Genomic DNA, 25,011 nt, shown 5'->3' on the forward strand with positions numbered 1-25,011 from the left:
CCAGTCTTTTTAATGATGAAAAGATGAGTGAGGATGTATACTGAGTCTGAGAATTCCGGGCACGACTTGTCTCTCTCATGAACACTTAGCTCTCAGCGTTAAGGCTAGATGAACACTATTAGTAAGGACAAGGCAGGATGTTTGGTTTACAGTGTGTGTGCATGCACGCTTGTATGCATGCATGTGTTGAGTGTGTGTGGGCTGCTGAAGAGGGGCATGCTGGGTATATAATGTGTGTACATTGGAGCAACACAGAGGGACTAACTGACAAGATCCTAGCTTAAATAATATGACTCAAAGCTGAAGCAACTTGTGAGTTGAAATACGAACCAAGACCTGTGTGAAAGCCACAATCACCTTGTATTTGTTATTAACGCAATAAACTATTCTAATATACACTTTAAATTAAAGTGTTCTTAATAGCTGAAATTCTCATTTACTGCAAGTGAATTACATATCTCACTCCTCAATTTACAATTACATGTCTCACTCCTCAATATACAATTACATGTCTCACTCCTCAATATACAATTACATGTCTCACTCCTCAATATACAATTACATGTCTCACTCCTCAATATACAATTACATGTCTCACTCCTCAATATACAATTACATGTCTCACTCCTCAATATACAATTACATGTCTCACTTCTCAATATACAATTACATGTCTCACTCCTCAATATACAATTACATGTCTCACTCCTCAATATACAATTACATGTCGCACGTTATGTTTTTCTATTGAACCTCAAAAGTGTTGTTATGGATGCAACTGTGAAGTAACCGTATCTATTCCTCCGTCACCAGCTCACACAGAGACTGTAACAGAGACTGTAACAGAGACTGTACCTCGGGACCTCTGTCTCGCAGCTATGCCACCAAAAAGCTAGCAATTCTACTGCGTGGGTGGAGACACTTCAAGCTGAAGAGTCCAAGTGAGGTTACAAATCCTGTACACAACAAAGTTTATATTAGTCACTGGCTTCTCAAATAACAGAAGTGCAACTAAGTCTGCAATGGCTTTAAGAGTCATTACAAAATACTGTGACAATTCAAACTTTTTCATGTGAATATTCTGCATATTCATGATCTGCGTAGGAGTTACGAAGACAGGCCTCCATAGAGGGCCATGAAGAATCTTCCCCACGGACCCATTCCTCTCAGAGAATTCAAAAACGCACAGCAAATGTCATATTTCAAAGTGGGGGCTGAGCGTTAGAGTGTAGTGGTGGTCATTTTCTCTCTTAAGGTTTAAAGAAAGGACTGAGTCTGTTGGCTGGGCATGAGTCTGGGACTGGAGCTGGAGGCTGGGGATGAGGATGGAGGCTGAGTCTGGTGATGAGCCTGGAAGCTGTGGATGAAGCTGGAGGCTGGAGATGAAGCTGGAGGCTAGGGATAAAGCTGAAGACTGGGGCTGGAGGCTGGAGGCTGGGGATGGAGGCTGAGGATGGTGCTGGAGACTGGGGATGGGGCTGGAGAATGGGAATGAGGCTGGGGCTGGAGGCTGAGGATGAGGCTGGAGGCGGAGGAAGGTGCTGGAGCCTGGGGATGAGGCTGGGGCTGGAGAATGGGGATGAGGTTGGGGATGAAGCTGGAGGCTGAGCCTTGAGGCTGGGGCTGAGGCTGGTGACTTGGGGGAAGTGTGGAGGCTGGGGATGATAATGAAGGCTGGGGATGGGGATGAGCCTGAGGCTGGGGTTGAGGCTAGGACTGAGGCTGGGGAGGAGTCTGAAGGCTGGGGATGAGTCTGAGGCTGGGGCCTGAAGATGAGGCTGAGACTGGGTATGAGACTGCGTACCAAATGGCAACCTATTCCCTATATAAGGCACTACTTTTGACCAGGGCCTTATGGGCCCTTATCAAAAGAAGTGCACTATAAATGGAATAGGTTGCCATTTGAGACGTGACCTGGGAGACAAAATATGCCTTTCTCTCCCTTTCGCTCTGAGTATGAGAGGCCCTAATAGCAGTCGCGCAGTGTGTGGTGTTCCCGTTACATTCACACCTCTCGCCAGCCCCCCGTATGAAAAGAGTACATTAGAGAGAGAGTGTGTGTGTGTGTGTGTGTGTGTGTGTGTGTGTGTGTGTGTGTGTGTGTGTGTGTGTGTGTGTGTGTGTGTGTGTGTGTGTGTGTGTGTGTGTGTGTGTGTGTGTGTGTGTGTGTGTGTGTGTGTGTGTATCCAACACCCTTGCTGACCGTGAGAAGCAGGATGACTAAGGAGAACAGTAACTGTATCTGTAACTATATCTGTATCTGTCTGTACAATACAGAGTTACAACTCTTAGCTATCCATGTTATGCATGGCAATATCATTTATAATTGGGCTGAATTGGGCTGGCTTTGGTCTGTTTTATGTACAGCAGTGGAGGCTCCTCAGAGAAGGACCATCCTCCTCAGTGAATTCCATAAAATAAAAATACTGAAACATTAAAAAAGTTATCATTTTCAGAGAAAACTACACTAAATATATTCACTTCACCAAATAATTGATTAAAACACACTGTTATGCAATGAATGTCTACAGTAGCTGGAGGAGAGCTAGCTTCCGTCCTCCTCTGGGTACAGTGACTTCAATACAAAACCTAGGAGGATCATGGTTCTCACCCCCTTCCATAGACTTACACAGTAATCATGACAACTTCCGGAGGGCGTCCTCCAAACTATCAGAGCTCTTGCAGCATGAACTGACATGTTGTCCACCAAATCAAAGGATCACAGAATGAATCTAGTACTGAAAGCATAAGCTACAGCTAGCTAGCACTGCAGTGGATAAAATGTGATGAGTAGTTGATTCTTATTTGTTTTCACTTTCTTAGCTAGCTAGTTTAGCCTACTCAAACACCTGGCTCAAACAGAGAGGGATGCTATGTTAGCTAGCTGGCTATGTCTATCCAACACTGGAACTCTTCCAAGTCAAGATAAGGTTTTAATAATTTATTGCCACCAGGGCCCACCGGTGTAACTGCTAAACTGCATGCTGACTACACTGTACAGCATGATTGTAGCAGATTTACTAACGCGTTAGTTCTAGTAGGTATGTTGACTATGACGTTAGCTAATATGGTGACAACAATGTAGGTTGTGTGTAGAGGTTAGCGGTTATGATATGAAGGTTTGGCTTGGAAAAGGTGAGAAGAGGAGAGTGCGTAGATGCGAGAAGGAATTATACAACGATCAAAGGGACAATGCTGTTTGTATGTGGCTGCTGTGAGAGTGAACTGTGTTTTGCGTGTGATTAGGGGTGTATTCATTTTGCCTATTCTGTTGAAAAATGTTTCTTAAATGGAAGCAAACGAAACGGGGTTAAACATACCTGAATTTGTAGAAATAGAAACTTATGTTTGCAACTGTTGGACTAATGATTACAACCTAGATCAGCTAGATGCAGGCAAGAGTGTGCAAGGCGGTATTGAATGTGTCAATGTCTGTCACCTTGATTACTCTAATTTTTCTCTCGCCGTGTCTGCACCTGCATTGTTAACTTTAATTCATAGGCTAGGTTCTAGCAACCTCCCGATGGGTATGAGGAAAATGTTAGTATGATGTAGTAGCCTGAACCCATTGATGTTACATTGAGCTGGTTGAATGGAATATGAATGACAGTCATCCAATATGCTGTAATAGGAATAAAGCAGTGCTCACAAAAAAAATACATTTGTCCTCCCTCATCTTAAACGGCACCAACCGCCACTGATGTACAGGCCTAGCCTATGTGTATGTGTGTGTGTGATCTATTAGGCTTGGTTGGAACGACTACAACTAGGCACACACACGAACACAAGGACACGCACACACACACCCAACTGGACTCTGTATGGGTGTCCAATCCCTGGACTGTCTCCGTTGGAGGAAGTTGGAACTCAGCAGCCAATCAGCTACTGGTTATAATCTAATCAGGCCTTAGGTACAGACACACAGGCCTGACCAGTGTGTGTGTGTGTGTGTGTGTGTGTGTGTGTGTGTGTGTGTGTGTGTGTGTGTGTGTGTGTGTGTGTGTGTGTGTGTGTGTGTGTGTGTGTGTGTGTGTGTGTGTGTGTGTGTGTGTGTGTGTGTGTGTGTGTGTGTATCCAGTCACAATCTGACCCCAGCCCAGAGCCTATTCAACACCCACAGGCTGCAATGAACCTGCCTACTGTTCTGAGTAGGGTGCTGTCTTTCAGATGGTACGTTAAACGGGGGTCCTGACTCTCTGTGGTCATTACAGATTCCATGGCACTTGTCGCAAGAGTAGGGGTGTTAACCCCAGGGTCCTGGCTAAATTCCCAACCTGGCCCCAATCCATCATGGCCACCTAATCATCCCTTCATTCCAAATTGGCAAATGGTTGCCGTGCATCACCCAAGTGGGTGGTGCTTGAGTTCCCCCCTCACCTTACTATGTAAAGCACTTTGAGTAGCTCAGTTGGTAGAAAGGAGCTTTACAAATCCATTATTATTATTTTATTTGTTATTATTTGCCTTTATTTAACCAGGTAGGCCAGTTGAGAACAAGTTCCTCATTATAATTATTACTGGAGTTAGCTGTGTGTAGAATCAAAGCAGGGAAGGGAAGTGACTGTAAGATGAACTTTGGGACTGATGGGACATTGTGTTATCTGACAGCAGTTTGGTACATGGCCAGATTTTCCTAAAGCAACATCTGCTGTCTTTTCACTTGGATAAAAAATATTCCCAGTCTGTGTACTATGACTGTGATGAGGAGAACACTGCACCAACAATTACAACTCTTCTCAACTTGGCTTGATAACAGAAAGTATTCCCAGTGACTCATCTAAGAGACACATCTGGTGGGAATGAATGAATGAATGTGTGTGTGTGGGTGCGGGGGGTTGACACACACATCAAACCTTGATGGTCTACTGTCCCCTTCTGCTCAGCCAGCAACACTACAACACTAGACCGTTTAGTTCTGAAAATAAACATGTGGTCTGTGCTGCCCCCTATTGGACAAAATGCCAACGGACCGCATGCTCTGTATGCTGTGAGGGTGTATCTCAATCATCCGCAGTGCCCTCCTTTCCTCATATCCTTCCTTCATCTATACTAATCTGAAAACAGTGGACAGGTGAAAGCAAAATGGTGTAATGTCTTGTAATGCCGTACAATCATTTGGTTTCCATTGTCATCGGTGGAGATGAAGGAAACGAGACAAGGAGACATTTGAGATGCACCCTTGGAGAGGAACGAGGGAATGACTGTGAGGATGTCACACAGTCACAGGTAAAGGGTACTAAAAGGGGCTGTTACAGTATACGAGGGCAGAGAGCTTCATTTATCCTATAATGGCAAGAGCAATTAATAACTCAATATGGATAATTTAACGCTTAGATATTTCCCTGAAAACCTGGTGCTGGAGACCCACGGGGCAGCAGGCAGCCTAGCGGTTAGAGAGGAAAGCCAGCAACTGGAGGGTTGCCAGTTTGAATCCCAGGTCAGACGGGACAAATCTGGCAGGAAGTGAGCTGGTATCCAGAAGGTTGCTGTTATCAAATTCAAGATGCCATTGCCTGTCGTTGTGCCCTTGAGCAAGGCATTTAACCCTCCACAACAGCTCCCTGTGCACCCAGTGTTGCAGCCAAATCCTGCATGTGTCTTTTGAAGGGGTTGGGTTAAAAGCGTAAGTCAAATTTCAGTTGGAATTTGTATGCAATTGACCAACAGAAGTGATCTTAAGGTGTGCAGGCTTTTCCACTAACACAGCAGAATAGACTAGCAGAGTCAACAGATTCAATCCCACCAGGCATTGTGTCTCCGGTCCTTCATTCCTCATTGTGTCATTCTGAGACTTGCATCCAGGCTATATTGACTTCATACTGTGCTGCTAAATCTGATCAACAGATGGCAGCATTCACCAGTTCATGAAAGGTCCTCATGAACTGTATAGATCAGGTGGTGTAAAGTACTTGGGCAAAAATACTTGAAAATACTACTTAAGTAGTTTTTTTGGGGTATCTGTACTTTACTTTGCTATTCATATTTTACTTCACTACATTCCTAAAGATAATTATGTACTTTTTACGCCTAAATTTTCCCTGACACCCAAAAGTACTTGCTTAGCAGGACAGGAAAATGGTCTATTTCACACACTCATCAAGAGAACATCCTTTGTCATCCCTACAGCCTCTGATCTGGCTGACTCACTAAGCACATGCTTAGTTTTTAAATTATGTCTGAGTTGGAGCAAGCCTCTGGCTATCCATAAAAATAAAAAATAAATAGAAAATGTGGCCATCTGCTTTGCTTAAAATAAACTATATTATATTATAAGGAATTTTATATTATTTAGACTTGTACTTTTCCATTTGATAATTAAGTACATTTTAGCAATTACATTTACTTTTGATACTTAAGTATATTTAAAACCAAATACTTTTAGACTTTTACTCAAGTAGTATTTTACCGGGTGACTTTCACTTGAGTCCTTTTCTATTAAGGTATCTTTTCTTTTACTCACTCAAGTATGACATTTGGGTACTTTTTCCACCACTGCCCTCCAACCCTGTTCCTGGAGAGTTACCCTTGTGTTGGTTCTCTCCCCAACCCTGTTCCTGGAGAGTTACCCTTGTGTTGGTTCTCTCCCCAACCCTGTTCCTGGAGAGCTACCCTTGTGTTGGTTCTCTCCCCAACCCTGTTCCTGGAGAGTTACCCTTGTGTTGGTTCTCTCCCCAACCCTGTTCCTGGAGAGTTACCCTTGTGTTGGTTCTCTCCCCAACCCTGTTCCTGGAGAGCTACCCTTGTGTTGGTTCTCTCCCCAACCCTGTTCCTGGAGAGTTACCCTTGTGTTGGTTTTCTCTCCAACCCTGTTCCTGGAGAGTTACCCTTGTGTTGGTTTTCTCTCCAACCCTGTTCCTGGAGAGTTACCCTTGTGTTGGTTTCTCTCCAACCCTGTTCCTGGAGAGTTACCCTTGTGTTGGTTTTCTCTCCAACCCTGTTCCTGGAGAGTTACCCTTGTGTTGGTTTTCTCTCCAACCCTGTTCCTGGAGAGTTACCCTTGTGTTGGTTTTCTCTCCAACCCTGTTCCTGGAGAGTTACCCTTGTGTTGGTTTTCTCTCCAACCCTGTTCCTGGAGAGTTACCCTTGTGTTGGTTTTCTCTCCAACCCTGTTCCTGGAGAGTTACCCTTGTGTTGGTTCTCTCCCCAACCCTGTTCCTGGAGAGCTACCCTTGTGTTGGTTCTCTCCCCAACCCTGTTCCTGGAGAGTTACCCTTGTGTTGGTTCTCTCCCCAACCCTGTTCCTGGAGAGTTACCCTTGTGTTGGTTCTCTCCCCAACCCTGTTCCTGGAGAGTTACCCTTGTGTTGGTTCTCTCCCCAACCCTGTTCCTGGAGAGTTACCCTTGTGTTGGTTTTCTCTCCAACCCTGTTCCTGGAGAGTTACCCTTGTGTTGGTTTTCTCCCCAACCCTGTTCCTGGAGAGTTACCCTTGTGTTGGTTTTCTCCCCAACCCTGTTCCTGGAGAGCTACCCTTGTGTTGGTTCTCTCCCCAACCCTGTTCCTGGAGAGTTACCCTTGTGTTGGTTCTCTCCCCAACCCTGTTCCTGGAGAGTTACCCTTGTGTTGGTTCTCTCCCCAACCCTGTTCCTGGAGAGTTACCCTTGTGTTGGTTCTCTCCCCAACCCTGTTCCTGGAGAGTTACCCTTGTGTTGGTTTTCTCTCCAACCCTGTTCCTGGAGAGTTACCCTTGTGTTGGTTTTCTCCCAACCCTGTTCCTGGAGAGTTACCCTTGTGTTGGTTCTCTCCCCAACCCTGTCCCTGGAGAGCTACCCTTGTGTTGGTTTCTCTCCAACCCTGTTCCTGGAGAGTTACCCTTGTGTTGGTTTTCTCTCCAACCCTGTTCCTGGAGAGTTACCCTTGTGTTGGTTTTCTCTCCAACCCTGTTCCTGGAGAGTTACCCTTGTGTTGGTTTTCTCTCCAACCCTGTTCCTGGAGAGCTACCCTCCTGTAACTTAGCTGATTCAGTTTATCAACCAGCTAATTATTAGAATCAAGTGCACAAGATTAGAGTAGGAGTTCAAACCTATAGGATGGTTGCTCTCCAGGAACAGGGTTGGAGAGCTCAGGTATAGATAACCTCATACTACCATCCTGATATTGTGAGCTTATAGGATGGTTGCTCTCCAGGAACAGGGCTGGAGAGCTCAGGTATAGATAACCTCATACTACCATCCTGATATTGTGAGCTTATAGGATGGTTGCTCTCCAGGAACAGGGTTGGAGAGCTCAGGTATAGATAACCTCATACTACCATCCTGATATTGTGAGCTTATAGGATGGTTGCTCTCCAGGAACAGGGCTGGAGAGCTCAGGTATAGATAACCTCATACTACCATCCTGATATTGTGAGCTTATAGGATGGTTGCTCTCCAGGAACAGGGTTGGAGAGCTCAGGTATAGATAACCTCATACTACCATCCTGATATTGTGAGCTTATAGGATGGTTGCTCTCCAGGAACAGGGCTGGAGAGCTCAGGTATAGATAACCTCATACTACCATCCTGATATTGTGAGCTTATAGGATGGTTGCTCTCCAGGAACAGGGTTGGAGAGCTCAGGTATAGATAACCTCATACTACCATCCTGATATTGTGAGCTTATAGGATGGTTGCTCTCCAGGAACAGGGTTGGAGAGCTCAGGTATAGATAACCTCATACTAACATCCTGATATCAGGAACCTGTAGAATGGTTGCTCTCCAGGAACAGGGCTGGAGACCTCATACTACCATCCAGATATCGTGAGCTTAAATAAATATGTTTTGCTTGTAGCGAAACACACTGAGTGTACAAAACATTAGGAATTCAGGTGAAAGCTATGATCCATAATTGATGTCAACTTTTTGATTTAACTTGGCTAGTCAGTTAAGAAAAAATTCTTATTTACAAAGCTGGCCTAGGAATAATGGGTTAACTGCCTTGTTCAGGAGCAGAACGACAGATTTTTAAATAGTCAACTCAGGAATTTGATCTAGCAACCTTTCGGTTACTGGCCCAACACTCTAACCACTTGGCTACCTGCCATAAATCAGTGTAGATGAAGGGGAGGAGACAGGTTAAAGGAAAGCCTTGAGACAATTGAGACATGTATTGTGTATGTGTGCCATTTAGAGGGTGAATGGGCCAGACAAAAGATTTAAGTGCCTTTGAACTGGGTTTGGTAGTAGGGGCCAGGCGCACCGATTTGAGTGTGTCAAGAACTGCAACGCTGCTTGGTTTCTCACGCTCAACAGTTTCCCATGTGTTTCAACAATGGTCCACCACCCAAAGGACATCCAGCCTTCTTGACACAACTGTGGGAAGCATTGGAGTCAATATGGGCCAGTATCCCTGTGGAACGCTTTCAACACTGTGTAGTCCGTCCCCCAACAACTTGAGGCTGTTCTGAGGAGGGTGCAACTCAATATTAGGATGGTTTTCCTAATATTTTGTACACTCAGAGTATTTATGTAAGCTTGCGAGATCGCGATAGTAATACAAGGCTACTGTATAAACTAACTGAAAACTCCCCATGAACTCAGGCAATAACAACCTAGAGGAGTCAGTTACGTCCCAGAGTGCCCTCCTCCTCTCTCCCCTCCCTTCTTCCCTCCTTCTCTCCCTTCCTCAGAGACGGCATGTGTTAGGGGCCCTACCGAGTGGTGCAGCGGTCTAAGGCACTGCGTCGCTGTGCAAGAGGTGTCACTACAGTCCCTGATTCAAATCCAGGCTGTATCACATCCGGCTGTGATTGGGAGTCCCATAGGGCGGCGCATGGGTTTGGCGGGGTAGGCCGTCATTGTAAATAAGAATTTGTTCTTAACACACTTGCCTAGTTAAATGAAAGTTAAATAAATACCTGACTTGCCCCCCCCCCCACTGTCTACCTTTCCTCCCTCTCCCTCCAAGTGTGTAGGGTTCCTACCTGACTTGTGGGCCCTCCTTAGGCAGGTCAGAGAGGCATTGAGCCGGGCACACTCCTCGTCGTTGGCTCCAAACTTCTCCATGGCCTCACACACCTCCTCATCACTCATCTCCAACAGCCCCTCTAGAGTCACCTCGCCTGGACCCATCTCCTACAGAACACACAGACAAGTAGCCTGGTCCCAGATCTGTTTGTGCTTCTGCCTACTTCATTGTCATGACGATTTCATCAGGAATTGGCTAGAGAGCAGAAACAGACTGGCACCCAGGCTAACACACAAGCGCCCAAACTAACACACACAGAAATGGAGTTTGATACCCCTGGACCTGTATTTACCAAGAGTATCAGAGAATGCTGATATAAGATCAGGTATTTTAGATTATACACTGAACTAAAATATAAACACAACATGTAAAGTGTTGGTCCCATGTTTCATGAGCTGAAATAAAAGATCCCAGAAATGTTCCATATGCACAAAAATCTTATTTCTCTCAAATGTTGTGCACAAACGAGTTTACATCAGTGTCACACAACACAATGCCACAGATGTCTCAAGTTTTGAGGGAGCATGCAATTGGCATTCTGACTGCGGCAATGTCCACCAGAGCTATTGTCAGAGAATTGAATGTTAATTTCTCTACCATAATCCAACTCCAAAGTCCTTTAAGATCATTTTGCAGTTGGCCTCACAACCACAGACCATGTGTATGTCGTCGTGTGGGTGAGCAGTTTGCTGATGTCAACGTTGTGGTGGTGTGGCGGTGGAGTTATGGTATGGGCAGGCATAAGCTACGGACAACGAAAACAATTGCATGTTATCGATAACAATTTGAATGCACGAAAATACTGTGACGAGATCCTGAAGCCCATTTTTTTTTTAAGGTTTCTGTGACCAACAGATGCATATCTGTATTCCCAGTCATGTGAAATCCATAGATTAGGACATAATGAATTTATTTACATTGACTGATTTCCTCATATGACATGTAACTCAGTAAAATCTTTGAAATTGTAGTGTTTATATTTTTGTTCGGTATATAAAATAAAAGATCATATGGGCAGGGAAGACAGAAACGTGCTCCCACACTTGTCTTTTCTTACTAGCACTGACTTTGCTGATAGCTACTTATTATTATTATTATTTTTTATAAATGTGTTGCTTACTGTGACTGACTGTGATATGTGGTTGTCTCACCTAGCTACCTCAAGACGAATGCACTAACTGTATGGGACTCTGGATAAGAGTGTCTAAACAGGGTTGGGGTCATAGACATGTTAGTCATTTAGCAGACGCTCTTATCCGTAGCGACTTGAAGTTAATGCATTCATCTTAATGAAGCTAGACAACCACATATCAGAGTTGAAGTAAGTAAAACTTTTCATCCATAAAAGTAGCTATGAGCAAAGTCAGTGCTAGTAACAACAATGCTTGCTAGAGAGACAAGGTAGCACTCGAGAAGGTTCAGGGAGTGATGTGTTTTGGGCAAAGGAAGAAGACTATGTTGGGCTTATAGAAATTGAAAGTAATATTTGTTTATGATGAGGTGTTAGTCCGATCCACCATCCTGACTGCTCTTGTAAGCAGGAAGTACACATAAAATTAAAATTCCAATCCTCTTCAAAACTTTTACATGTTCAAAGGAAAATGTGGAATTGGGAGTTGGAATTTTGTTTACTTCCTGAAATGACTGGAATTTAAATGGGATTGACCCCAACACTGCTGCTAAATGACTAAAATGTAAATGTATTGTTTTCCCTTTCATTTTATTGTCATACATTTTGCAGACCATCGGCTATTTGTAAGAAGGTTTTACTCACAGTGATTGTGATACGTAGATGCAAATCAAAGTACCTCAGTGACCTCCTTCCTCAGGTTGACTATACGGAACCAGTGTCCCAGACGGGGGAAGTCCTGTAGCTCAGTGGTGTCCTCCTGTAAGGCCACTCTCACCTTACAGGACAGCTGGCGACTGAAGTACTTCACCAGCTTTCCCTGCAGGGGGGGACAGAGGGACATGTGTGAGTTCGAGCTGGAGAAGCACAAGGCAAATGTGTTACACAGCTATGGATGCAAGGACACACCATCTATATATTAAGAGAGCAGTGCTTTTCAAACCTCTCCTCTGGGCCCACAGACGTTTCAAAATTGTGTCCTGAACTAGCACACCTAATTCAACCTAGTCAAGTTAGCAATTCACCTAGTCAATTCACGTTCTGATTAATTCACCTAGTCAAGTTGACAATTCACCTAGTCAATTCACATTGATTAATTCACCTAGTCAAGTCGACAATTCACCTAGTCAATTCACGTTCTGATTAATTCACTTAGTCAAGTTGACAATTCACCTAGTCAATTCACAACTTGACTAATTCACCTAGTCAAGTTGGCAATTTGCCTAGTCAAGTTGGCAATTCACCTAGTCAAGTTGGCAATTCACCAAGTCAAGTTGGCAATTTGCCTAGTCAAGTTGGCAATTCACCTAGTCAAGTTGGCAATTCACCAAGTCAAGTTGGCAATTCACCAAGTCAAGTTGGCAATTCACCTAGTCAAGTTGGCAATTCACCAAGTCAAGTTGGCAATTTGCCTAGTCAAGTTGGCAATTCACCTAGTCAAGTTGGCAATTCACCTAGTCAAGTTGGCAATTCACCAAGTCAAGTTGGCAATTCACCTAGTCAAGTTGGCAATTCACCAAGTCAAGTTGGCAATTCACCTAGTCAAGTTGGCAATTCACCTAGTCAAGTTGGCAATTCACCAAGTCAAGTTGGCAATTCACCAAGTCAAGTTGGCAATTCACCTAGTCAAGTTGGCAATTCACCAAGTCAAGTTGGCAATTTGCCTAGTCAAGTTGGCAATTCACCTAGTCAAGTTGGCAATTCACCTAGTCAAGTTGGCAATTCACCTAGTCAAGTTGGCAATTCACCTAGTCAAGTTGGCAATTCACCTCAAGTTGGCAATTCACCAAGTCAAGTTGGCAATTCACCTAGTCAAGTTGGCAATTCACCAAGTCAAGTTGGCAATTTGCCTAGTCAAGTTGGCAATTCACCTAGTCAAGTTGGCAATTCACCTAGTCAAGTTGGCAATTCACCTAGTCAAGTTGGCAATTCACCTAGTCAAGTTGGCAATTCACCAAGTCAAGTTGGCAATTCACCTAGTCAAGTTGGCAATTCACCTAGTCAAGTTGGCAATTCACCTAGTCAAGTTGGCAATTCACCAAGTCAAGTTGGCAATTCACCTAGTCAAGTTGACAATTCACCTAGTCAATTCACATTGATTAATTCACCTAGTCAAGTCGACAATTCACCTAGTCAATTCACGTTCTGATTAATTCACTTAGTCAAGTTGACAATTCACCTAGTCAATTCACAACTTGACTAATTCACCTAGTCAAGTTGGCAATTCACCTAGTCAAGTTGGCAATTCACCTAGTCAAGTTGGCAATTCACCTAGTCAAGTTGGCAATTCACCTAGTCAAGTTGGCAATTCACCAAGTCAAGTTGGCAATTCACCTAGTCAAGTTGGCAATTCACCTAGTCAAGTTGGCAATTCACCTAGTCAAGTTGGCAATTCACCAAGTCAAGTTGGCAATTCACCTAGTCAAGTTGGCAATTCACCTAGTCAAGTTGGCAATTCACCTAGTCAAGTTGGCAATTCACCAAGTCAAGTTGGCAATTCACCTAGTCAAGTTGGCAATTCACCTAGTCAAGTTGGCAATTCACCAAGTCAAGTTGGCAATTCACCTAGTCAAGTTGACAATTCACCTAGTCAATTCACATTGATTAATTCACCTAGTCAAGTTGACAATTCACCTAGTCAATTCACATTGATTAATTCACCTAGTCAAGTTGGCAATTCACCAAGTCAAGTTGGCAATTCACCTAGTCAAGTTGGCAATTCACCTAGTCAAGTTGGCAATTCACCTAGTCAAGTTGGCAATTCACCTAGTCAAGTTGGCAATTCACCAAGTCAAGTTGGCAATTCACCTAGTCAAGTTGGCAAGTTTAATCAGGTGTGCTAGCTCTGGAATTGTTCAAATACATGGAATGGCTGTGTGTCCCGTTTGAATAAGGCTGCATTAGATCAAACATATTTTGAAGCTATACAATGGTTGTTTAAAAAGACTCAAAACTACCTACAATAAAAAATGACTTTCAATCTCATCATCTGTATTTTAATAAGGTCTCCAAGCTTAGAACGTTTTCAAAGCTGAGAAAGTTTACAAAGTTTAGAAACTACTAAATGTTTTCCAACTGAATGCAACAGAGCACTCATCCTGACCTCGCAAGCTACTGTGCATAAAGTACACTACAGGTCAAAAGTTTTAGAACACCTTCTCATTCAAGGATTTTTCTTTATTTTTACTAGTTTCTACATTGTAGAATAATAGTGAAGATATCAAAACTATGAAATAACACATATGGAATCATGTAGTAACCCAAAAAGTGTTAAACAAAATAAAATATATTTGAGATTCTTCAAAGCCACCCTTTGCCTTGATGACAGCTTTGCACAGTTTTGGCATTCTCTCAACCAGCTTCACCTGGAATCCTTTTCCAGCAGTTTTGAAGGAGTTCCCATATATGCTGAGCACTTGTTGGCTGCTTTTCCTTCACTCTGCGGTCCAACTCATCCAAAACCATTTCAATTGGGTTGAGGTCGGGGGATTGTGGAGGCCAGGTCATCTGATGCAGGACTCCATCACTCTCCTTCTTGGTCAAATAGCCCATACACAGCCTGGCGGTGGGTTGGGTCATTGTCTTGTTAAAAAAACTAATGATAGTCCCACTAAACCAGATGGGAAGGAGGATTCCTGCAGAATGCTGTGGTAGCCATGCTGGTTAAGTGTGCCTTGAATTCTAAATTTGTATTTATTTCACCTTTATTTAACCAGGTAGGCTAGTTGAGAACAAGTTCTCAAATAAATCACTGACAGTGTCACCAGCAAAGCACCCCCACACCTCCTCCTCCATGCTTCACGGTGGGAACTACACATGCAGAGATCAACCGTTCACCTCATCTGCGTCTCACAAAGACACGGCGGTTGGAACTAAAACTCTCAAGAATAAGACCAAAGAACAGATTTCCAGCAGTCTAATGTCCATTGCTCATTTGGCTTGGCCCAAGCAAGTCTAGCTGTGATTTAGGCACTGGCTAGCCCAGTTAGCTAACTAGCAACCTCACTAGCAGATAGTCTGAGGTGAAATAAATGCCAGCCAGCTAGTTAGCATAAGCTAACGCCTGCTAGCATAGCTAGCCCCCAGTTAGCTAGCTTGCAACCTCACTACCACAAAGTCTGAGGGGAAATACATGCTAGCCAGCTAGTTAGCATACGCTAATAACCCCCAGTTAGCAGGATTAGGGTTAGGGGTCAGAGTTCAAATTGGGGCCAGGGTTGGGGTTAGGTTCAGAATAGGGGTTAGCGTTAGATTAGAGTCAGAATAGGGGTTAGGTTAAGGTCAGAAAAGGGGTTAGGGTTAGGGTCAAAATAGGGGTTAGGGGTCAGTTATCCAGCGTTCTAAAGATACTTGTAAAAAAAAAAATTCAGGTGAGAGTTTACAAGAAAATATCTGATCGTGGTGGCTATGGCAAAGAGCCACTTTGTTGTGCCCTGAAAGCTATTGAAAATGTCCAGGCATTAAGGCCTGCCATATGTTTTATTAAATAACTACAAATCTGTCAACTGTAGCCATTTTTTTTCCTTTATAGTTTGTTACCCTAAGCATGGTCATCATCCACCTTCAATTTTTTTCTCCAAACATATTTGTTGTTGTCAGCAAACAGACATTGATCGTAGGGGGGCGTTTACCCCATATAAAACAATTGGTAGCTGATTAGTATGCCATTGTAGTGTGCTACCTGTCCCAGACCTATTATTTGACCATGCTGGTCATTTATGAACATTTGAACATCTTGGCCATGTTCTGTTATAATCTCCACCCGGCACAGCCAGAAGAGGACTGGCCACCCCTCATAGCCTGGTTCCTCTCTAGGTTTCTTCCTATGTTTTGGCCTTTCTAGGGAGTTTTTCCTAGCCAACGTGCTTCAACACCTGCATTGCTTGCTGGGTTTCTGTACAGCACTTTGAGATATCAGCTGATGTACGAAGGGCTATATAAATACATTTGATTTGATATCGTATTGCACATTAATTTTGCAATCTGCAATGTTTGAATTTCCAACTTTAATTACAGAACAAGTAATTCAATTATTGCATGCAGCAAGCAGTCGAAATGGACGCCCTGCGACACCATGTATAGCTTCTTGACTAGCCGGCTACCACCCGGTTACTCAAGCCTGCACCTAAGAGGCTGCTGCCCTATATACACAGACATGGGATCACTGGGTCACTTTAATGTTTACATACCGCTTTACTCATCTCATATGTATAAACTGTATTCTATTATACTATATTTTGGTCAATGCCACTCCAACATTGCTCGTCCTAATATTTATATATTTCTTAATTCCATTATTTTGATTGTATATGTGTGTGTTGTTGTGAATTGATAGATATTACTTCACTGTTGGAGCTAGGAACACAAGCATGTCACTACACCCGCAATAATATAAATGCTAAATATGTGTATATGACCAATACCATTTGATTTAAAATGATAGGCTTAAAATGAAGACATCATGTGTTTACAAATTAACTAGGGCTGGGCGATATATCGAACTAATTCGATAAATTCGAATGTATGTTTTTGCGCCTGCATCGCAGAATCGTGTTTTTTGTATTTTTCGTTTTTATGAGCGTTTATATCCACGTTCATGTTGTCTTTTTGATCTCGTCCCGTTCGCTCCTTCTGTGCTGTTCACGTTCCCATTTACACCAGAGATCTGGATATAATGACGAGTTGCTCAAGTCTCCACCCTAACAATGGGAGTCGTTGTCCCAAAGGCGGGAAGACAGGCGACAATAGGTTCAAAATAAGCGCATAGAAAAGCATTGGGTTTATGTTGGACAGATTTTGGCGCGCTTCGCCTCTTTCTCCCAAGCCCCTCCCTCTTACCACTTCCAACAACAAAGATGAGAGATCACTTCTTCCTCTCTGACAAATGTTTTCCACTTGCTATTTGCTTTTGAGGTTTGGTCCAACAGAATTGGTCATATGGACACCAACACACATTGAGACATTATTTTACTGTAATAGAGGATAATTTAACATTTCTAACGATACCCTGTATATGTTTGAACTCCTCAAATTTCGAGCAGGGCAGACGCCAGTAAAACTATACCAATGAACATTCATTCTGGAAAATGAATGCTCAGTTTTTACGGTACCATGTATCGCCAGCAGCATTGTAGTCAAATAACGATTGTTATACTAGCTATTTAGTCTGTTTCATAAATGTACAATAAGCATGAAACAATTACATAAGGAATCGGCAACTCGTTCTCATTCTGAGAAATATGGTTGGCCACTTGATTTCAACTCTGAACAAAGTAGACAGGCTAACATGCTGTTCAAACAGTTGGAGACGGACAGAAGGGTGTGTTCATAACAATTCGACTGTTTTGCCTTGTTAACCGAATTCAGAGCTTGTGAAATTATACCTAGATCCAAGTTGGCTAAACGTGATATTAGCTGGCTACTTACTAGCACGTGGGCTTGTGCAAGAGAGGTTGTTTTTGAGAATGGTGTTCATCTTTTTATAATGCCTACTACTATTGTTAGTGATTGTGCATTATGCATGGTTCCGGTTAAATTTGTAACAAAAAAATGCCAGATCAGTGATCATTGTTACAACAAAAAAAGCAGCTACAACTATTTTTATTAAATAATTAGTGGGTCATATGGTTGTGGAATGCATATATTCAGCCTAGGTATAACTTCACGAGCTCTGAATTCTTTCAATTATTTACTGACTGTTTTTGACCTTTAATTGTACAACAAAGCTTATTTAGAGAAAACATGTTTAAAAAATAATAATAATAATACACTACCATTCAAAAGTTTGGGGTCACTTAGAAATGTCCTTGTTTTTTTTAGAAAAGCACTTTTTTTGTTTAAATAACATCAAATTGATCAGAAATACAGTGTAGACATTGTTAATGTTGTAAATGACAATTGTAGCTGGAAACGGCTGCGTTTTAATGGAATATCTACATAGGCGTACAGAGGCCCATTATCAGCAACCATCTCTCCTGTGTTACAATGGCACGTTGTGTTAGCTAATCCAAGTTTATAATTTTAAAAGGCTAATTGATCATTAGAAAACCATTTTGCCATTATGTTAGCACAGCTGAAAACTGTTGTTCTGATTAAAGAAGTAATACAACTGTCCTTCTTTAGACTAGTTGAATATCTGGAGCATCAGCATTTGTGGGTTTGATTACAAGGCCAAAATGGCCTGTAATTGAATGGCCTGTAGTCTATTCTTGTTCTGAGAACTGAATTCTAGTCCATGCGAGAAATTGCCAAGAAACTGAAGATCTCGTACAACGCTGTGTGCTACTCCCTTCACAGAACAGCGCAAACTGTCTCTAACCAGAATAGAAAGAGGAGTGGGAGGCCCCGGTGCACAACTGAGCAAGAGGACAAGTACATTAGAGTGTCTAGTTTGAGAAACAGACGCCTCACAAGTCCTCAACTGGCAGCTTCATTAAATAGTACCCACAAAACACCAGTCTCAATGTCAACAGTGAAGAGGTGACTCCGGGATGCTCGATCCTGACTAGTCTCCCAGTCCCTGCCGCTGAAAAACATACCCACAGCATGATGCTGTCACCAACATGCTTCACCATAGGAATGGTGCCAGGTTTCCTCCAGATGTGACGCTTGGCATTCAGGCCAAAGAGTTCAATCTTGGTTTCATCAGACCAGAGTATTTTGTTTCTCATGGTCACAGAGAGCGCGCCTTTTACTGAAGAGTGGCTTCCGTCTGGCCACTCTACCATAAAGGCCTGATTGGTGGAGTGGTGCAGAGATGGTTGTCCTTCTGGAAGGTTCTCCCATCTCCACAAAGGAACTCTGGAGGTCTGTCAAAGTGACCATCGGGTTCTTGGTCACCTCCCTGACCAAGGCCCTTCTCTCCCTTTTTGGTACCCTTCCCCAGATTTGTGCCTTCGACACAATCCTGTCTCAGAGCTCTAAAGACAATTCCTTCTACCTCCTGGCTTGGTTTTTGCTCTGACATGCACTATCAACTGTGGGACCTTATATAGACAGGTGTGTGCCTTTACAAATCATGTCCAATCAATTGAATTTGCCACAGGTGGACTCCAAGTTGTAGAAACATCACAAGGACCTGTTTTGGCTTTGACATTATGGGGTATTGTGTGTAGATTGATGAGGATATGTTTAAAAAATATATATATTTTAGAATAAGGCTGTGACGTAACAAAATGTGGAAAAGGGGAAGGTGTCTGAATACTTTCAGAACTCGGACTAGGTCCAATACAGCTCATTTATTCAAGGGGTGAATGGCAAACAGTGGGTCAGTATAGTACAGTAGCATATAATGCAACCAGAGAAACAAAGGTAAGCACTGGTTTGTGTGAAGGTTGTTGTCTTTCCACACTGGTGCTAGTGAGTGTGTTTTTTGAGCCGAAGGTTATGGTTACCATTGGGGTGTGGAGAGCTGATATTTGACCTGCTCCCATGGTAGGGCCAGAAATGTTTTGTCTGCACTAGGGAAAAGGTGTTGGCCATTGTAACTAGGGAAAAGGTGTTGGCCATTGTAACTAGGGAAAAGGTGTTGGACATTGTAACTAGGAAGATGGTGTTGGTCATCGCAACTTGGGAAAAGGTGTTGGCCATTGTAACTAGGGAAAAGGTGTTGGCCATTGTAACTAGGGAAAAGGTGTTGACCATTGTAACTTGGGAAAAGGTGTTGGCCATTGTAACTAGGGAAAAGGTGTTGGCCATTGTAACTAGGGAAAAGGTGTTGATCATCGTAACTAGGGAAAAGGTGTTGGTCTTCGTAACTAGGGAAAAGGTGTTGCTCATAACTCGGATGGGTTGTTTTTAACTCGAGACACATCTCCTATGATGAAAAAGGCATATGAGATACACTATAGTCTGACGCTATCCCATGTGATATGGTGTAGTCTGAACTCTGACCCTATCCCATGTGATATGGTATAGTCTGAACTCTGACCCTATCCCATGTGATATGGTGTAGTCTGAACTCTGACCCTATCCCATGTGATATGGTATAGTCTGAACTCTGACCCTATCCCATGTGATATGGTGTAGTCTGAACTCTGACCCTATCCCATGTGATATGGTATAGTCTGAACTCTGACCCTATCCCATGTGATATGGTGCAGTCTGAACTCTGACCCTATCCCATGTGATATGGTATAGTCTGAACTCTGACCCTATCCCATGTGATATGGTATAGTCTGAACTCTGACCCTATCCCATGTGATATGGTATAGTCTGAACTCTGACCCTATCCCATGTGATATGGTATAGTCTGAACTCTGACCCTATCCCATGTGATATGGTGTAGTCTGAACTCTGACCCTATCCCATGTGATATGGTATAGTCTGAACTCTGACCCTATCCCATGTGATATGGTATAGTCTGAACTCTGACCCTATCCCATGTGATATGGTGTAGTCTGAACTTTGACCCTATCCCATGTGATATGGTGTAGTCTGAACTCTGACCCTATCCCATGTGATATGGTATAGTCCGACCCTATCACACATGCACCTTGCAACAGAGAGACACTGCCAAACCAAGCAGAATCACTGTTGAAGAGCTTTTTAGTCCAGAACTAGGCTTAATCTGTGCCTGGGAAAATGGCCCACAGTTCAATAGATGAGCCATTCAAACATTCAGGAACCCCAAATCGATCAATGAGGTTGTATTGTAGATTACTGTATGTTCTGTTTAACAACAGTTAAACTGTCCTTCAACAAGTATTGCACAGTAAGTCAAGACAGCTCTTTTGTGCACAAAGTGGCAAATCAAAGTGAACCCAACATTCCTCATGTTCCTCATATTGAATTTCTCCCTCATAATAACCTGTGATATAAGAACACACTTTTTAATGTCTTGAACTGTGCAGGGGGACATTTTACAAACAAAGTCATATATCACAGTTGCAATAGTCCGATGCTTTCACATTTGAAAATAGTTGTTTCTATAATATTGCATATGTCTGTGTTAACACAGGACTTTGTTGGAGATGCAACAAGTGCAGCAAGTTAAAAATCATGAATGAACTATGGGGTGCAACGAGTGCATGATTCTACTATAAGTGCAACGTTACCTGCCAATGAAGCCAGAAACCTGACCCGGCCTGGAGAAGACAAGACAAAGGGGCAATCTGCAGTTCAAACAATACCAAAGATGACGCCCCACCACTGTTATGGTAAAAAGCTAAGGGGTAGGCTGCAGAAATGTAACCACTGTCAAATTCATAGACAAACAAAAGTTTAGATGCAAGGACTGACCATCCATGATATCATTATATTTTAACCATGTTTTGAGGCTATACTGTGTTTGTTTACACTACATTGTTTACAAACATTGGAGTTAAACAAGTTTCTATTTTGGGTTCTGATGGAATACAACAGTTGAATAATCTCATGAGGCATTTCTAAATGATATTCTTCAAGAACAATGGTTATATTTCATTAATTTAAAAGTCAAAAGTGGATGTATCTATTGCAGATTTCACCTTTAACTGTATCTAATCTAAAGACCTTGTCCAACACACTCAATCAATAAATTAAATGTATTAATAACGTTTTTACATCAATAGCCTGACCCATGCCATGGCTAAAATCTGTGAGAGGCAACTGCTTAACCACGTTTGGCCCTCCATGAATACATTATAACAACATGCTAATATAATGCTATTAGAACTACACAGGAAGAAGAGCAACATAATGTAAAATGTTACAAAATATGACTGCCCAATCCTCTAGTACTGTGCCCTCTGCCTCAGAAGGCCCAAACAGTGTGCATGACAGCATGTGCAAACATACAGCAAACCTACCACCTAGACATGTCTTTTTAGAGTTTGAGTGCAGCCATGTTTTTCCTGACTGAAGATGCTGTAGCTGCATGACACAGCACAGTTTCCCTGAGTCAAACTATTAGGCGTACATTTCAAAGTGGTGCTTTTGGTTGGTAGCTAGGGAGTGGGGAACGATAAACTGTGTGAACATTTGTTAGATCAAATACTTGTAACCTAGCTAGACATGGGGAATCTATTCAGCATGTTCCATTCACCCAAACAGGTAGACTATTAAGTTAACGAGTGGCCATAATGTACTGTAGTCCTAGCTATAGGGCCTAATGTAGTTTATGTTTTCAATCTACTCCTCTCTGAAATTCAATTCAACTCAAGCAACTAGGTCTACATATCTCTTCAAATGACGAAATATTATAAAATGGTGTGCCTATATATATCAAGTCCATACGAGAGGCATAGACGTGGATTTTTTCCCTTGTATCAGTGGGAAAACTACATGATTGAGTAAAGGAATAAACAGTATATAGAGGCCTGCTATTCCTCCATCTGTGGCCACTAAAACTTCATTGCACATCTATTACAGGCCTATGTCATCTCATTATGTTGAGGATAATGATGGTGCCCTTTTTAACTCACACATCATCAAGTCCCATCACATCGGACCTCTGTTTACATGTATTCCATTTAAAATCACCCGCCTGTGTAACATACACAGGAATCTCTGTGTCATTTAAACCATTTAGGGCCTAAGTGCACCTGAAATGTGTCCAGACCCCATTTTATTAATTTGGCAAACAAATCTATGTTTTGATACAAAAAAAAAAAAACATTACACTGTCTTTGGATAACATCATGTCCATTACATAAGGCAATTTATGGGAATACCCTGTGGGCCAATTAAATCGGATCTCAATTTCACTAATACACACTTGCATTATAGTTGTTGCAATCTAGCTGATGATATGCAGAGCATATTACTGATGATGATGATGATGATGAATCGTAAACAGAAAGTGTTTAGGCCTCAACGTTCTCAGGGAGAATTCTGATGGAGAAGAGTTCTAAAGCTGAATAAACCACCTTCTTTCCACCACCTGCAGAATGCGCAAGACCACAACAGCCTGCTCACTGCAGCCAGCTTTTTCTTCATTTATTACACTGCATAAAACACATCCAGGCTGTATAACATAGGGGGGAAACAGTATTCCAATGATATAGTCAACCATTTTAACGACATCGAATAATGTACATTGATGTTGATATAGGCTATGATAGACGTGACAACCAACCCAACAGTGATTTTGATCAAAATACATGATTAGCAGCCTCAGCGCAGCAGTAGCCTTTTTCATTCTACGGAATGGGTGCTTTTGCCTACCTCCAGCGTTCGTATTTCTTTCTGTGTCAAGTCGTTAGATGTGGCACATTTGGTCCTCAATCCCTCCAAGCTGGAAATGCTTATGTCTATCATATTTTGCACCAACTCGCACTGCTGCAAGGCTTTTTGCAAACTCAGACGCTGCTCGTCGCTTTTTGTCATATTCTTCTCGTCCATTGCTTGCGAGCTGTGGTCGTTTATTTATGTGTACTTCAAAAAAAAATCTACTCAGAAAATAAAGGTGGAAAAAACTCCATGAAATAAAGCGACCTGCAAAACGCCAGCAAACGTGGTGGTATATTATATTATGTACATTGGTTTACAGATGAGATGTGATCTATGTGAAAGGCGACTCCATTGCAACAGTCCTTGTATTTCCTGGTGGTGGTTCATCAAGGTGTTTCTGATTGAACCTGGTACTGATGCTGAGGGCTATATCATCAAACACAATCTGCAGATAGCGTAGGCTATCTCCACAACAGAAACAAAAATCAGAACACAACCGATCAAGCCTCAGGTAATAAATCCATTGAGCGTTGTTTATTCATTTCAAATTAAAAAAAAACAACGTATCATAATAACATAAACGGATCAATTAAATTAAAGCATCGTCATATAATCATTTTAAAGGTGATGCTGTGTGGATTGGGTACAGGTACTCCCCGTCTCCCTTGCCAGCAGCTGCATCCCGGGTCGCTCCCACCACCACACCGACATGTTTCCAGTCAATCAAATCTACAGCAAGGGGATCGCATCGCCCACGGAAGCAGCGGGAGGAGAGGCACCACCGCCGAGTGATGCTGCGTGGGGGAGGAGTTATCGCGAGATTATGTGCATCAGTGCGAGTTCACTGTTTGAACTCCGTTATCGATATGCTCCATAATCAGCTCCACATCAGCATTTTAAGGTGTTATCAGGACTTTTACACATTTTGTTAAACTATAGCCTTATTCTAAAATGGATTAAGATTAGATACCCTCACCAATCTACACACAATACCCAATATTGACAAAGCAAAGGCATTTTTTATAAATACAAAAACGTAAATATTACATTTACATAAGTATTCAGACCCTTTACTCAGTATTTTGTTGAAGTACCTTTGAAAGCAATTACAACCTCGGGTCTTCTTCAGCTATTTTCAGGTCCCCCCAGAGATGTTCAATCAGGATCAAGTTCAGGCTCTGGCTCCGCCACTCAAGGACATTCAGAGACTTGTCCCGAAGCCACACCTGCGTTGTCTTGGCTGTGCGCTTAGGGTCGTTGTCCTGTTGGAAGGTGAACCTTCGCCCCAGTCTGAGGTCTTGAGTGCTCTAGAGCAGGTTTTCATCAAGGACCTCTCTGTACTTCACTCCATTCATCTTTCCCTCGAACCAGTCTCCCAGTCCCTGCCGCTGAAAAACATCCCCACAGCATGATGTTGCCACCACCATGCTTCACAATAGGGATGGTGCCAGGTTTTCTCCAGATGTGATGCTTGGCATTCAGGCCAAAGAGTTCAATCTTGGTTTCATCAGAGCAAAGAATCTTGTTTCCCATTGTCGCAGAGTCTTTAGGTGACTTTTGGCAAACTCCAAGTGGGCTGTCATGTGCCTTTTACTAAGGAGTGGCTTCCGTCTGGCCACTCTACCATAAAGGCCTGATTGGTGAAGTGCTGCAGAGATGGTTGTCCTTCTGGAAGGTTCTCCCATCTCCACAGAGTAACTCTGGACCTCTGTCAAAGTGCCCATTGGGTTCTTGTTCACCTCCCTGACCGAGACCCTTTTTCCCCGATTGCTCAGTTTGGCTGGGAGG

At 42.8% G+C, this 25,011-nt stretch overlaps 1 protein-coding gene across 3 annotated transcripts in view; it reads right to left on the bottom strand.

Annotated features, from left to right (window-relative positions):
• Positions 1–23,986, bottom strand: part of LOC118371988 (kinase suppressor of Ras 2-like) — a 122,607-nt gene extending 98,621 nt beyond the window's left edge. For 2 of the 3 annotated variants that reach the window (XM_052479221.1, XM_052479219.1), the window contains exons 1-3: positions 23,218–23,986; positions 11,753–11,893; positions 9,901–10,051 (exon numbers count right to left, since the gene is read on the bottom strand). In XM_052479221.1, the coding sequence (XP_052335181.1) occupies positions 9,901–10,051; positions 11,753–11,893; positions 23,218–23,394 (469 nt within the window). In that variant the 5' untranslated portion in view covers positions 23,395–23,986. The remainder of the gene's footprint in view (positions 1–9,900; positions 10,052–11,752; positions 11,894–23,217) is intronic. The other variant, XM_052479220.1, reaches the window with a different exon arrangement.
• Positions 23,987–25,011: the final 1,025 nt, after the last annotated feature.

This window comes from Oncorhynchus keta, chromosome 25, assembly GCF_023373465.1.
Source record: "Oncorhynchus keta strain PuntledgeMale-10-30-2019 chromosome 25, Oket_V2, whole genome shotgun sequence".
Taxonomy (NCBI): Eukaryota; Metazoa; Chordata; class Actinopteri; order Salmoniformes; family Salmonidae; genus Oncorhynchus; species Oncorhynchus keta.